The 15,322-nt window shown below is 49.1% G+C and overlaps 1 protein-coding gene across 1 annotated transcript in view; it reads left to right on the top strand.

The window, feature by feature from the left end:
* Window positions 1-824: 824 nt before the first annotated feature.
* Window positions 825-15,322, top strand: part of SLCO2B1 (solute carrier organic anion transporter family member 2B1) — a 47,096-nt gene continuing 32,598 nt past the window's right edge. The window contains exons 1-2 of the mRNA XM_026041553.1: window positions 825-879; window positions 9,058-9,161. Of these exons, the coding sequence (XP_025897338.1) occupies window positions 9,081-9,161 (81 nt within the window). The 5' untranslated portion in view covers window positions 825-879; window positions 9,058-9,080. The remainder of the gene's footprint in view (window positions 880-9,057; window positions 9,162-15,322) is intronic.

Below are 15,322 nucleotides of genomic sequence, written 5' to 3'. Positions count from 1 at the left end.
GCTGCTTTTGCCTTGTTCCCCAAAAGGGAGACCCCTCTCCAGGTTGCTGGAGAAGTCTACACTTCTCTGAGGTCTATAATCCAACCAAACCCCCCTTGCAGTTTAACAATCCCAGCAGCTCCCTCCTCATCCCAAGGGAGCAGACGGTGGCTCTGGCCCTCCAGAGCACCAACAAATCTTGAGCTCTTGCAAGCCCTGCACCCTTCTGCTAAATCCCGTCCCTCCCTGCTCTTTTGCACCACATGGAAAATTCAGCTGCTCCGAATATCCCTGTGAGTCATTTTGTTGCCCAGATGCAACAAAACCAACAGGAACCCAGGGTGCCAAATCTTGACTTTAATGCATTAATCCCTCCGTCTCTTATCTGCAATTCCTTAATGATCGGAATAAAATTACTCTGTCCTAATCAGGAGAGTAATTGAAAAATAAGCAGCCAACCTTGGGGTCACATAAACAAACCCTCGCCAGCAAAACTCCCAAACCGGCTTCAAAAGTGGACAAGTTGGAGAGAGGAAACAAATGTGATGGAAAAGCCCCAGGGATGGGACCTTCACGTGGGGTGAAGGGGGAACGGAACAAAGTGGAGCTCAGTTCRTGCTCAGGCTTTGCAAGGCGTTTGCAAAACCCTCTGTGAACAGACCACAACAGCACCCTCCAAACTCCCTTTTTTGGGGGGAAAACTGCAAAATCCTGGTGAAAACCACTGCAAACTTTGCTGCTGTAATTGCTCTCCAGCTTCCGAAGCCGGAGGCTAAGCTCCACCTCCGCACACCCATCCCATCTCCGGGCTGGGAAGTAAAAGTCCCGAATGGCCCGAGCTCCCGCAGGCRGCTGCAAAACTTTATCCCGACCCGAGCGGCAGGAGCGAGCCCTGAAACTGTGAGTACCCTGGTGGGGACCGTGTGTCTGTCCCCCTGGCTGCATCGCTGTCGTTTCTTGCTCATTTTGCATGGGCTCCTTGTATTGGCTTGATTTGGGGAGCTGGAGCTCATCCTGCAAAAATTAAAGGGGATAAAAGGCAAAAAAAACCCAAAGACCCCAGAAAGGTGCAATGACAAATGTTCTTTCTGCACGTGCATTTTTGCTGCTTCCCCTCTGCTCTCAGTTATTTATTTCATCCCCTTGCTTTCCAGTTAAGCAGCAACACTGATTTTCTCTCCCGCCACAGCTCACGCGGAGGCTGCAGGGCTGAGTTCTGTGACGCATTTGCCTCTGCTCCGCTGGCAACGCTGCTTTTCGCCCTGCGCTGCCTCTTCCTGGCCCTTGTGGAGCACTGCCAGGGTGAACCTTTACCTGCACATCTGCAAACTTAACCCGACGGCACAGGGCTGCCAGCCAGCTCCTGCTTTGCACCGATCCGAGGCRAAATCACCCCAAATTGGTTGCAAAGAGCTGAGTTTCTCCCATCTCGGAGGAACCTGCAGCATTCGGATGCAGGAGAGGGTTCCAGATGGAGCAAAAGCCTTTGCCACCCTGTCCCGCTGCAGCCCAAGGCGGCTGCAATCGGTGCCACTGATCCCTCCTGTTCCATTTGCCTTGGATCCATTGCTCCAGGGGGGAAAATTTGTGCTTGCAATTTGCAGCAGAGGCTGAAAAACCTGTTGCTGCTGCAGTTATATCAAGATTTCTCTTAACTTGGGAGGCTCATAGTACCACCTTGCACATATCCTTGCTGGTTTTGCAATGTCCTTRTGGTGCTCCAGCCAAGTGGATGGTTCCCAGTGTTGTGCCAGGAAATGCTGGGATGTGCCGGCCGATGGTCTTTCCAATTGCTGCTGCTTGGAGCAACTGCAATGCAACAAGCAGTGCAGGAAACCTGTAGCAGCAGGGAGCAGGACAGGGACGTTGCATGGGGTGAAATGTCAGGCGATGGGATCCGTGCCGGGAGGAAAGCCTGGGATGGGATAATTCCCTGTGGAGCAGCCTGCAGGGACCCGTTGGCACAGGGCGATGCTCCCGGCTGCAGCGTTTCCTCCTGCAGGTATTTGTAGCCTCCGAGCCCTGCGTTTTTGCAGCCCATGGGAAGTCTTAAACTTCCTCTGCTGTTGGCTTCCCGCGGCAGCGTATTCTCTGCCTCGTTTTCATGGGATTTTCACCCTCAAATAGGCTGTGTGAGCGGCTGCAGGGAAAATAAATGCGTTTGTGCCCAGGTGCAATCCTGCTGACGTACTGATGTGCAATCCTGGGGGTTTTATACAGGTAAGAGATGGAAACCACCTCTGGGTTGCTGAGGAGAGAGTCRTGCAAGGTGCAAGGTGCAAGGCTTTCTGCACCCTCCGCCCCGTTTCTGTAGCACCCACTTCTTTGCAACAGCTTCTCCTTCAAAAAGACGACTTCTGCAGGGCGGGCTGTGCCCCTRTGCATGGGAGACCTCTTGCATTCCCTTTTTTTTGTCTTTCCCCTATTTTGTCTTTTTGTCTTTCCCCCCATTTTCCTGCATTTCCTGCATTTCCTCCTGTTTCTTGCAAATGGCACTGCAGAGTCCTCCCCTCTTCAGGATACCCAGCAAAACCCCATTTTTTTTTCTTATTTTTCACTCTTGCTTTATCAGTAATGAAGTACACAGGGGAGAAGGAAAAACATTCAGGGTATTGTGTACRGTGCATAAAATCCCAGAGCACAAAAATCTATCTTGGGTTTTATGGATTTACCTTCCTACAAGCTCCCATTCTGTCCTATTCCTGTGCTGGAGCCATAGCCAGTGGAAAGGGTCATCATCTGTGGGGAAAGGGTTTATATAGAATCATAGAATCATAGTTTATATAGTTTATATACTATATAAATCATAGTTTATATACTTTATTTTGTGCTTTCCTTCATCCAAACCTTGACTTTTGGGCTGCTTGGAGCAGGGAATATCTCACATATAGCTATTAGAGTAGAAGATCCAAAAGACAAGGACAAAGAAGATCCAAAAGACAAGGACATATATCTTGATATCTCATGTCTCAACCTGACTGATTGAGTCTCCACCAGTCTCAACCTGACTGGTTTCCTCCCAGTTATGAACTGGAGGCTACAATCCAGGGGAGCTCTAACCCTTTATTCATAAAATATTACCAATAACGAGCAAAACTCARCATATCCATAAGAGCTTTGCATGATCTGATGCCCTTGGACCAAGTTGCATTTGCCTGTGAATCCAAGCTCAAGTTCACACCAGTGAATCCAAAGCTCCTGGGGCTGCAAATATCCAAACAAAACAAGGGCAGGAGCTGGGGAGGTCTAAGGATGTGTTGCCTCTGCATGGAGGACCCAGGAAGGGTCTCTCTTCTTGCAGGACCTCTGCTGCAGGACAAAGCTCTTGGCCAGGAGGTCTCCATGGGCTGGATCTTGTCCTTGTTCCACAGGACATTTGGGGTTGGACTAGATGACCTCTGAGGTCCCTTCCAACCTTAAGCATTCTATGATCCTATGATTCTATGACGTGCAGCTCCAGCTCTGTCCCAGTTGGAAGGGGAAGGAGGACTGGGTCATGCCCAGGTGGTTTGGGATGGCTGGGATTGCTGGAAACCACCCAGAGCAGCCCCAAGGTGAAGCTCTGGGGCCTCCATGCCCATAGCTGCACTTCACAGGTTTCACCCCGGCTTTCCTCGTTCCTCATACTTTGCTTCTCATGGGAGCTCTGCAATGCACCACCCTCCTCACATTCCCCATTAATCTCTGCCTTAGAGCTCATTTTCACTTTCTTTTTGTCTGCTGGCCTCGGATGGGGATAGCTTCGGTGCAGATCCATTTTATCTCCCAATCTTTTCCCAGGGAGGAAGCGATGCAGACACGGCATCGTTTCCTTTCTGTGATATTATAAAGCACTTTTTTCACTCACTATTTCCAAATCACCTTCCCATTTAACACCAGCACCCTCACACATACACCCATCTGATGCTACCCCAGTTTCACCTCCGGTGAATATAAATTACCGGGAAATTTGGCCGAAGGAAGACAGATAATGGGATATTTGTTGTCGCTTTGTCTCCCCTGCCAGGATTTAATTTGCTGTGTTACATTTTCCTTTATTTACTCAAGCTCTGCTGAGCCCTGTGCATGCTCCTCCTTGCTCAGCTAACGAGCGCTGTGCTGCTATTAATAAATGTGCTGCTAGAGATCTGTGTCCTCGGGATCGGGAAGGGACTCTTGGAAGTCACCGAGCCCAGGCTCCTGCTGCTGGAGCCAGAATCGTTGCCCCAGGTCTTGGAGCAACCGGAGGGATCGGGGCACTTCTGGTGGCCACCAAACCCCTCAGCGCTAAATTGAGGACATCTCAGGGGCAAGTGGGGCATCTTCATCAGTRATAAAGGGACTTATAGCATTGCTTGGCCAAGCTCTGGACAAATACAGGTTGTTTCCTAGAGCATAGTCCCTTCTTTGGCCCTTCTCCAGGTCTTGCGTGCCTCTAGATCGTGGGGCCACTGGAACAGGCTGATAAGACATCGAGGAAGCAAGGTTATAATTAATGGCAATAGGTTATCGTAGCCTTAACATATCAGTTTGTGTGGGACTGGCCTCTTGACGTGTCCAAGCGCATTGTTGTGTCTCCCTGTGCCCACATCATCTTGCTTTCCCAGCTGGAGGAGGGGATGCTGCAACTCAGGACCCCATGGCCAGGTCCCTATGGCCAAAAGAGTGGAGCAAACATGACTTTGGGGGGATAAAAAAAGCATATCCATAGCAGTTGGAATAATGTCAGCTGATGGATCCGCAGCATCTGAAACCCCTGCTCCAAAGAGCCATCCATCAACACCCAGAATCACAGAACAGTTGAGGTTGGAAGAAACCTCTAGAGATCATCCAGTCCAACCCCCTGCTCCAGCAGGGACACCCAGAGCACAGGGCACTGGCTCTATCTAGGCATGTTGGGAAGGTCTCCAGAGCAGGAGCCTCCCCAGCCTCCCTGGGCAGCCTCAACCGGGACTCGGGCACCCTCACAGAATCACAGACTGGTGATTCCCATCAAACAAGGCTCATCTTTTTGGTCAGAAACAGACCAGCAGCTCAGGAAACGGGGCTTAAGCTGCCGTGTTCTCTCAGTTAGTGTCTTGCCAGGAGTCTGCCGCCTCTCTTGGGTTGTCTACCTCAGTGCTGCAGCCCGTTGATCCACATGGAAACATCTTCCTATGGACTGGCTAGACGAGGTTCTGAGACAGCCTCCTAGCTCTTTGCCCACAGATATGAAAAGCAGCACAGAGAAACCCTTCAGGAACATATTGGTCCACAGTCATTCCCATGTGTGACCACAGCCCGTCCTTTAGTGGGTCTCAAGGCAAGCTTCCCAGCTGCTTCCAGGCTTGCAGGCAGCAACGGGTGACTCTCATTAAACTGATTATATAAACACGTCGTGTTGTGCAAGCACAGCCTAATTGCTCTCACTTAGCTAACTGAGGTGGGTGGGATGGCCACACAGGGCTGGTGTCTGCAAGTGAGGATAATGCTGCTGATGCTGGTGATGCTGATGCTCTCCCATGAGTCAGGTATTCACCCTCACGATCCCAAAACATCTCCACTTTGAGCAAGAGGGTTGGATGCTGGTGCTGGTAGAGCCTGCAGCTTCACTGCGTTTGCACAGCAACCATGAGAGCCTCYTCTAACAGAGCCGGGCTTCTTCCCTTGCTTGCAATCCTTTAAAAGTTGTTATTGTGGCCTGTGAAAAAGCCTTGCAAAACATTCTCCAAAGGAAGAGCTTATTCATCTCCTGCAGCTGCGAGAAGCCTCTGCTGCTCCCTTTGCAGCGCCCTGGGAGCCGAGCAAAGCGTTTTAGCGTTTGGCTTAGCACCCGTTCTGCCCGCAGCGTGAGCTCGGCGCCGTCCGAGGAGCCGGGCTCGCGGCTCTTCCTCTTGCAATGCAGCTTTAAATGGGAGCAAGGAGCCGGGCGCGGGGCAGGCTCCGTGGTTTGGGAGCATGAGCAGTTAGGGAGGGCCGTGGCAGCCCTTCAACTCTTGCGTTATTGGGCGCTGCAAAGTTCTCCTACACCCACGGCTGCCTCCTGCGGTGCAGAAGAGTAAACAAGTCCCCGGGCAGCACCCTTTGCTGCCCGGCAGCGCTGGGAAYGGCCTTGCCACCGCACTGCGTGGCCTTGGTTGGGCATGCCGTGGCTAGGCTGAGCCTAAAGTGCTGTCGTGAGACAGCACGAGGAAATAGGATCCATATCCAGCAGTTTGCTCCTGGTTTTAACCCTGTAAAAATTCAGATATCTCCTGAGCGTTTCTTTTCCAGTATCTCATCCCTGCTCTGTGTCTAATAAGCAGCGTTGAGGTTGCTCRTGTCAAGGATGTCCCACATTGAGGTAGACCATGCTAAGGTGGGCACTGAAGTACAAGCAGGAACCCAAGGACTGCCCTGGCAGAGTTTAAGTGCTGAGCTGGGTTTTCCTTTTAACCCTTTTCCCCATCTCACGAATGTTGTGGGTTTTTTCAGTTCTTTTATAGCACTGACCTTTAAAATCAGTGTCACTGTGTAATGCACACAGTTCTGTGAGGGCAGAACTGGCCTGGCCTCCTTGTCYAGAACTGGCCTGGCCTCCTTGTCCATTTGCTGTCAGCAGCCAACGCAGCTTCTTCTTTGACTCAAGAAACCCCCAGGAGAAAGAGGAACCGCGCTCCATTGGGTTTTTTTAACCATTTTATGAAAATAGAGCCACCAARGGTGCAAATCTGCTTAAGAAAAGGTTAGACTTTATGCAGGTGTACCCATTGAAGGGGTAGAAGATGCCCCTAATTGAACCCTGGGTCTGGAAGGGGTAGGCAGGGCAAGCAAAATGCCCTTGTGGATCACACCATTCACAGTGTTGCGGTCATTTATTAGACATGAAATACATTAAAACGGGTAACGCAGGGAAGCAAGAGGTTGAGTCTCAGGTGCTCAGCAGCTCCACAGACATGGCAGATCCTGGAAACCCGGGCTCCTTTCCCTTGGCGCCGCTATTCCCGTCCTCAGTGTCACCTCCGAGCCTTGGAGCGTCCTCAGCGCCTCCAGCCAAGCCGGCGGCTCTAAATAATTAATCCTAACGATGCTCCCCGAGACGGGCGGCATCGGCCGCCGCGGTCCGTGCGGAGACAGGCGGGTGCGTGGGCTCTCCAGGGGCTCGGGGCAGCTTTGCGAGGCTGCTTTAATTTACGGCCGGGTTTGCTTTATCGATCCCCTCCTCTATTTCATGCTCTATCTCAGCTCTTGAAACRGGGCCGAGAGCGGCGAGTGCTTTCTGCAGAGGATGCGGTGGAGCTGGTGGCTCAGCAGCGCATGGGTGTCCATGAGCATATTTGCCTCTGCTGAGGGTTGTGTAGGACAGTTAAGATGCTCTTTATTGCTAGAGCCGACGTCAGTAAATTGTTCATTTGTTCCAGGTTGCAGCTGCTTGTTGTGGGGGAAATAGGATTAAACACACCAAAAAAACCCCAAGGTGGAGCTTTTCACCCCGTTCACTGTAGGGCTTGTAGATGCTGCCCTCGCCAAGGTGGAAATGTCTATTATAGTGCGCTGAAAAACATGCTAAAATCGGATGGGGTTAATGTGCTGCCAAAAAAAAAGTGCCGTGTCACGGGCAGGAGGTGTGGGAACCCAAAACACAGCAAATCCCTCCGTTCACAGGTGCCACCGGCGCTAAAGGAGGATGGAGCTTGGAATTTGGGGAGGGAAGGAGGGAGATGATGGGGTGACACTTCAGATCCGTGCTCATATTGCAGCAGCTCTTGGGAAGGCGGTTGGRCAGGTCAGCATCTCCACAGCTGCTGGTGCATGGGGAGACACCTCAAGTGCACCCTTGCCCTGGTGCAGGTTTAAGCCTGGTTTGAGAGGGAGTTGAAATCAGTTAAATCCCATGAGGACACTTGCCAGCAAACCCGCACCCGGCCACAGCTGGTGGAACAGGCCTAACTTTGCTGGGATCTTCGTGTCTGGGCAGGTCCCTCGGCCCACGGACTGCTCTGGCAGAATTTAAGTGCTGAGCTGGGTTTTCCTTTTAACCCTTTYCCCCATGTCASGGATGTTGTGGGTTTTTTCGGTCTTTTTATAGCATTGACCTTCGAAATCAGTGTCACTGTGTAATGCATATTGCAAAACATGGCTAGAAAGCTGTATCACTGGTGTGATATAATGTGAAAAGAGGCTGAATCCAGGTCTCAGCTGCGTCTAGTAAACCTGGGAGTCTCCTATGGAGGCTCTAGAGCTTCCTACCATGGAAGAAGARCAAAGGCCAAGGAGATTTCCACCAGTGTGGTGATGACCAGAGTCTGCTCCAGGCACTGTGTAAAGCCCGTAGGATGCTCCTTGTGGCGGGATTTGGGAAGGGATCAGGGTATGGGATGGTCATTCCAGGTATGGAGCTGATATCAGGTAAAAAAAAAAAGTTAAGAGATTCAAAGATACGAAGGAGGCGATGGATGGAGCGCTGCAGATGTGGCCTCCCCAGAGCAAAGGAGATGATGCCCTTCCTGGAGCTGCTGCCAATGCTCTACCTGAGGCAGCACTGGAGACCATTGGCCTTCGTGGCCGCCAGGGTCATGGTCACCTTGTTCTCCACCRGGATGCCCATGTCCTTCTTCAGAGCTTCTTTCCAGCAGGTCATCCCCAACCCATGCTGGTGCATGGGGTTATTCCTCCCTAGGTGCAGGACCTGGCTCTTCTCTCTCTCAAACTTCATGCTTTTCCTCTGTTCCCACCTCTCCAGCCTGTCCAGCTCCCTCTGCATGGCAGTGCCCATGGGGATATCAGCCACTACTCCTACTTTTGTGTCACCCATCCCTGTGCTCGTTACTCCAGCTGTTCGTGGAGTAAAATAATTATCAAGTAGAGCAGTTGATGATTCTTTAACCTCTTAACCTTCCTCCGAGAACTCTTAACGTCGCCTTCACCCATGCCCCGGCGATTAGGTCATTAGCGTCTGCATGTTGCTTTGCAGCAGGGAAGTGCTAGGAGAAGAGGAAAACATGCATAATTAATAACTCGTTATGGTGACCGCGCGCCTGTTGCGTTTGCATTTGCAAAGCACGGCTGGATTTTGCTGTGCTGAGCAAAGCAAATTCACGTGGAGCGGTTGGCATCGTGCTGAATGATTTATTTTGGCAGGTGGATCAAACAGACCTGCCAGAATGACAACCACTGCCACCAAGAGCAGCTTCCCGGATCAGTCCCGGAGAACGTTCTGCAAGAACCCGTTTCTCAGCATCAAGGTAACGTTGATATCACGTTTCTATCCCTCCCTCCTTGCGTTGCTGGCTTAGGAGGAGTTTAGCGCTCTGCAGAAAACCCTGACTTGATTTCTGTCTAGCAAACGAAGCGGCTATTTCCACCCAAAATAAATCATGTTGCAACACGAGCTTAACTTCCAGGTTCTGCAGCATTCAGCTTGCACCAGTGAAACTCACAGCACCCAAGCCTGACCTCCAAGAGAAGTAAATATGTTTATATAATATATGCAATATATATATAAAACACTTAGCGCTGCAGAAATTATTATTTTTTCAGTCCTGCCTGCTCTGTCCACGACTTTGCTGGCACGGCTCAAACAAATGCACACATATAGCAAAGGGAGCAGAGACTGAGGGTGGTGGGTGCTCACTCGGGCACACAACAGCCTGCAAAGCTGTGTGCATGTCTGCCTGTGTAGGCGTCTACAGAAGGGCAAGAAATGGTATCTAGTTGGCTTAAATCCTACTTGTGTGACAGCAGTAGCAATAATCACATTGACCACGGTGATTTAGGAGAAAACTAATACTCATCTCGCAACAGAATCCAATTCCTGTATATATTTCCATCTACAAAAGGGACATTTGGAAGTTCTGAGCTCTTTTCTCACACATGGCAAGGAGATAGAAAACTAGACTGTAGTCGCTCTTGTCAGATGATAATTCCTAGGTTTGACGGAGCATATGATGAGGTTTGTGCATATCAGCTTGCAAGGTGCTCTTGTTGAAACAAATGCCTTTGACAGGAATGGGCTCTGGTTATGGGGATATCCTGCTGTGAAGAAGGTGCTTGAAATAGCAGAGACCTGCGAGAGCCCGCGCTCCAGATGGTATAACGTGGGAACAGCAGAAAATCCGTCTGTTGGGTGAATAAAAGGAGAACAAGAGGGAAAATGCTTTCCCTGACATTACGTGGCCGCAGATTTGGGGATTTTCTTTGCACGCATGCAGCAAGTTTGATGTCGCACTGCAACATCCTCAGCAGCGTGGAATTGCCACGACTCAAAAGCTTTTTGCAGCATGAAACATCAATGATCTGCTGCATAAAGCTGYGCAGCCAGCATGCCGTGAAAGCGTGTGATTTAATATGAGCTTCTCTGAGCGTGGCGTTACAAGTGTGTGCATGAAAAGATATTTTCATTTAGTTAGAAGACCTGGTAAATTGGAGTCCAGATTCCCATTCTCTGTTTTATCTCCTAATTGAATGTTAATGTAAGCCAAGATAACTCATTTAAAGCTTGTCACTTCAAAGTTTTATGGCAATGCAACATCCTGCTGGACTTGGTGAAGCCTCCCAGGTCCTCCCAAGAYGAAGGTATGAGGAAATTTTGACAGATCCATGGGGGCTCCTCCTCTCCTGGGAGTGACTCCCTCTGTACTGCAGCTTCTGCTTCATACCTATTTGGTTGAACAATTGCACATTATGAAAAACACCAATGTTATCATCAATCTGTCCTTAATGCTGCATTAGTGCAGTTGGACTCATTACAGAGTCTCAATATTGGAGTACCAACGTTGTAGACCAAACCTGAGCAGGGTAGTGGGCAGATCTGAAGATCTGAGACTGGTTATGGGTGCTAGAGTCCATTGTTTTCAGGAGGATGTCCTAGAGGGCAGGAAGTGTGGGATTTGGGTGGAAATGGGCTATTGAGGCCAGATCTTCTCTTTTTGAACATCTTGCTGCTTATCTTCTGCTTGGCAAGGTCTGCAGAGCAGCTTTGGGGGATCCTCCAAGGTTAGTCCAGTGCTGCAGGAGGGTATTGTCATTGCAGTAGACTGGGACCAACCTTGACAAAGCCACTGCTGGGTATTTCCTTGACTACAGCACATGGCCAGGGTGAGCAAATCCCCTTCCCCATTCTTTTTTACCCTTCACATGTAGCTGTCTGCTGTAGCCCTTGTTTTCACCTCTGGAGCTTGTGTCCAGGCCAAGCTCAACTGGCCATACACATCACCAAATATACAATTAAACTCAACACAGGCTGTTTTCCTCAGATTGCCCTTTTTTTTTTTTTTTTTTTTTTTTTTTTTTTTTTTTTTTTTTTCAAGAAGTTAGGTCATCCTGTTCGGTTTCCAGATAACCAGACGATGTCCTCAGAAAATATAACTTCAAGAGCAGGATTTGAATAGGACTTGCAGAAACACAAAAACAATCATCCAGTGTAGCCTGTGTGTTTGAAGTGGCTGGAGGACTGAAAATCACAGCACTGCAATTTGGATATTTGTATAGAGAGGCAGGAAAAGTAATTGCTACATGTCAAAATGTGACTCGGAGACATGAAGTCCTTGTGGGGAATGGTCTGCAGCTTCATGTAATGATACTTGACACCAAATTTTGCTATATGTCACAACAGATAAAATAAGATCTGATGCTGCTTCTGTTGAAGTGCAGCATCTTGCCTTAAGCTTGAGGAGCATTTGCACCTGGAGCTGGATCCATGAGCTAGGTTCTCAACAGCTGGATCCACAGTGTTCTGAAGAGCTCCCTCCCGGTACTGCGAGGTAGCATTAGGATGCATCAGAAATGCCCCAGTTGAGATGGCTACAGAGGGAGAAACTGGTTTCAAAAGACTGTGTTATAGCCACAGTCCAACTGCAGATGGGAAGAAAGTAGATTGAGAGTGACATGGTTTGCTTGACCATAAATCTGTGGCATCTTCCACTCTAATCAGTGTAAAGAGTTCTTGCCCAAGAAAGCTGGGTCATTGACTRGATTTGAAAGGCCACTTAAGCGTTTTAGTATTGCAATAACATGATCACTGCTCAGCTGTGTCACCCCGTGGTGGCTGGAGGAGTCCATGCTTCCAGCTATSATCACGAGGTCACCTCCTCCTATCCCAGGGCAGTCATCAGGCAAGGAAGGTGAGTGGCTGTTGGAGGAACCCAAGGCTTGGTGTGATCCCATGGCCACATGATGTTTGTCCCATGGTCACACAGCTACATGTTGGCRTCTTTAGCTTTGAGGATACATCCAGGCGCATAGGACCTTCACCCACAGAGGGTGGCCTCCAGGTTCACAGAATCACAGAATCACAGAATGGTTGAGGTTGGAAGGGACCTCTAGGGATCATCCAGTCCAACCTTCCTGCTCCAGCAGGGACACCCAGAGCATGGGGCACCCGCTCCAGCCCGGCGCGTTGGGAAGGTCTCCAGAGCAGGAGCCTCCGCAGCCTCCCTGGGCAGCCTCAACCAGGGCTCGGGCACCCTCCCACCAAACAAGTTCTTCCCCACGGCCACATGGAGCTGCCTGGGCTTCATCCTGCACCCACTGCCCCTTGTCCTGCCACTGACCACCACCCACAAGAGCTTGGCCCCTTCCTCCCTACATTCCCCCTTCATGAACTTATACAGATTAATCATATCCCCTCTCAGCCTTCTCTTCTCCAAGCTAAACAGGACCAACTCGCTCTGTCTCTCCTCATATGAGAGATGTTCCAGTCCCTTAATCATCTTGTTTGCTCTCTGCTGGATGCTCTCTAGAAGCTCCACGTCCCTCTTATACTGGGCAGCCCAGAACTGCACACAATACTCCAGGTAAATCRAGGCTCATTTCTGGACTGCCACTGTCTGTGGCAACTCATCTTCACTGAAGAAGCCAGCAGATGTGTTTCTACCCCATGCCTTTATTGCAAGAAGTTCTTCACAACCTCAGTGGAGCCTTGGGCCCAGTTATGTGCAGTTATTTTGGGGTTAAACCAGACCATATTGATTCCTCCAAGGCCCATTCCCTCTTGGTCACAACAACAGCATGAGATTTTGTCGCGTGTTGAGGCACAAAACCAGCTTTTACCATGGCAGCCAATGTCTCCCAAACACCCARTAGGAGCACGACAGGGACGYCCCTGGGACRTTTGGAGTAGGAGCCAGGGTGTATMTTTGAGAGCCCTWAAATAAAGAATTCATTGCCAAACAGCCCTGGAAACACAATGGAGCTTTGTAAGAAGCTTTGCAGACAAATGAAAGATAAGATATTGGTCTCCAGTTATAGATATCTCCAGCTATATCTCCAGTTTTGCAATTTGCTGTCTACTTAGAGATGACTACATTTCTCTTTCCTCTTAAGCGTGTCTCTCTGTAGAGGAGTGGCAATAGAGGCAGCTTGGCAAAGTGGTATGAGATCCTTCAGAAAAAAAAAGAAGAAGAAAAAAGAAAAGAAAACCAAAACAAAACCCAGAAAAATATGCCAAAAAAGCAGTGTTCTCATTGTAAAAGCCCTGGTKGCAGAGAGGCACCATCCAGGGTTTTGCTCCTGATTGGAGAAGACGCATTCTCCCCATTGCTGGCTGGTATTTACTGGTTGTAAATGCTGAATTGCTAAGTTCTCCTTACAGTGATGCTTCAGAGGAGTTTATTAAAAAAAAAAGTCATTGCAAACTATTCCTTTTTTTCCTCCTCAGCCTGCACAAATGCTGTTTTGAGTTGTTTTAATGACAAAAGATTAGAGGGCAGAAGATGTGAACATGGTTCAATCTGTAATGGGAAAGAGGTACCAAACAGCTGGGACTGGATGTGGTTTTGGGATCCCTGAATTCTCTTTTATGGGACTGTGTCCTGACCTCTGGGCCTGGGATCTGGGAAAAAAAGGCTGGTTTCTGTCAAGCCAAGYCACCTCCAAAACATCTTCTTCTGGTCTTAATAACTGCTGTGACTGGTATGGATGGTAGTTATAAGAGGAGCCTGTTCCAAGGATGGCTTTAAATGCCAGGACCATTTTCTCTCTGAAATTGCAGATAAATCAAAATGATGGAGCTTCCTGATCTCCTGGAATAATGAGCCTAGAGAAATCATATTTCTGCTGCTTGTGTAGTCCGCCTGGCTCAGCCTGGCRGGTCCCACCAAGGCCAATCATGGATGGATCAAAGAGTCAATTAGATAAAAATGACTAGCTGGAGGCTTGCAATGACTCCGTGAGGAGCCAGAGGAGGACTTCACCTCATAATGCTTTCACTGGAAAGACTAAGAAAAGCAAATTGCCATGTCTGTGGCAATTGTGAGAAAAAAAATGAGTGCTAAATGGGTGGCAGATCCTGCAAAAAACTAAGGCTTTCTGCTGCACTTCCTAGAACTAATTAGCCTGCAATTGCTCAAAACCTGGAGAAAATGCAGGTGATATTCTTTGCATTCCAACTTGTTTCTTCCCTCTCTGTCCTTGCCATCCTGACTTTGACTTTCTAGCTGCTCTGCTGCTTGTTTTTGACTTGTGTCCAAAAATGTTTGTGCAGGGACCAGCACAGTTACTCTCTGTGAATTCAGGTTTTTGTAGACCTCTTTTTCAGCACACAAAAACCCTGCAGAAACCCTGGGTTTTGGCTGCTAAACAGGAAAAGGCATCAAAACACTTAATTCAAAGACAAAGGAGGCCTTCTGCTGTTGATAGCTCAATCTTAGGAAGTTCTGTTAGGTCATTGGTGGGGTTTTCCTTCCGTTGAGTTCATCCTGTTGTTTCTCACCGGGGCTGGTGCCTTCATAGCTCATAGATGAGCCCCATGGGACATGTCACATACCTGAGGAYTCTCTCTGGGCTTTCTTTAGCCACCCCATGGCTACCTGCCTTTCCCAGGCCCTCGGTCCTCCATGGACCAGCAAAGCACATCAGCAAATGGGGAAGAGGTGGCTGATTCCCACCCTAGAAAAGGAGGAAAGAAGCCTATGAAAACACCCTGCAGATTCCAATTCAGGTGCTTTGTGAGCTTGAAGCCTTGATCTTCCCCATCCGTAAGCTTGGACAACTGCCCCCAAACCTGGGCAGATCAAGAGGCACATGGCCTGTGGTTGCTCCATGGATAGAAGGACCAGGATCCTTCTTTCAGGATCTGCTTGAGTGGATCTAGAAGCTGAGAGAAACCCCAAACCATGTTTTTAAACTGGTGATTTCAACTGGTGAAAATCTACGTGAAAATTGCTGTTGTCCCATCACCTAAAAAGTCACCTTGACATGTTCCTACAAATACGTATTTCTCTCTGCTACTAAGAAACCATAACATTAGCAAAAATTGGCCATGATTGTGTCGGAGCTGCTGTTACGGTGATTTGCAGGCTTGAGGAYTGGAAGTAATCAGTGGAAAGACCTCTGGAAAAAAAAAAGGAAAAAAGAAAAACATCGTGCTATTGTCAAACTCCAAGAGCCTTGGAGTCGCTCCTAGCAG

This window comes from Nothoprocta perdicaria, unplaced genomic scaffold, assembly GCF_003342845.1.
Source record: "Nothoprocta perdicaria isolate Ctin4 unplaced genomic scaffold, notPer1 scaffold_288, whole genome shotgun sequence".
Taxonomy (NCBI): Eukaryota; Metazoa; Chordata; class Aves; order Tinamiformes; family Tinamidae; genus Nothoprocta; species Nothoprocta perdicaria.
This window is presented reverse-complemented; position numbering and strand designations above follow the sequence as displayed.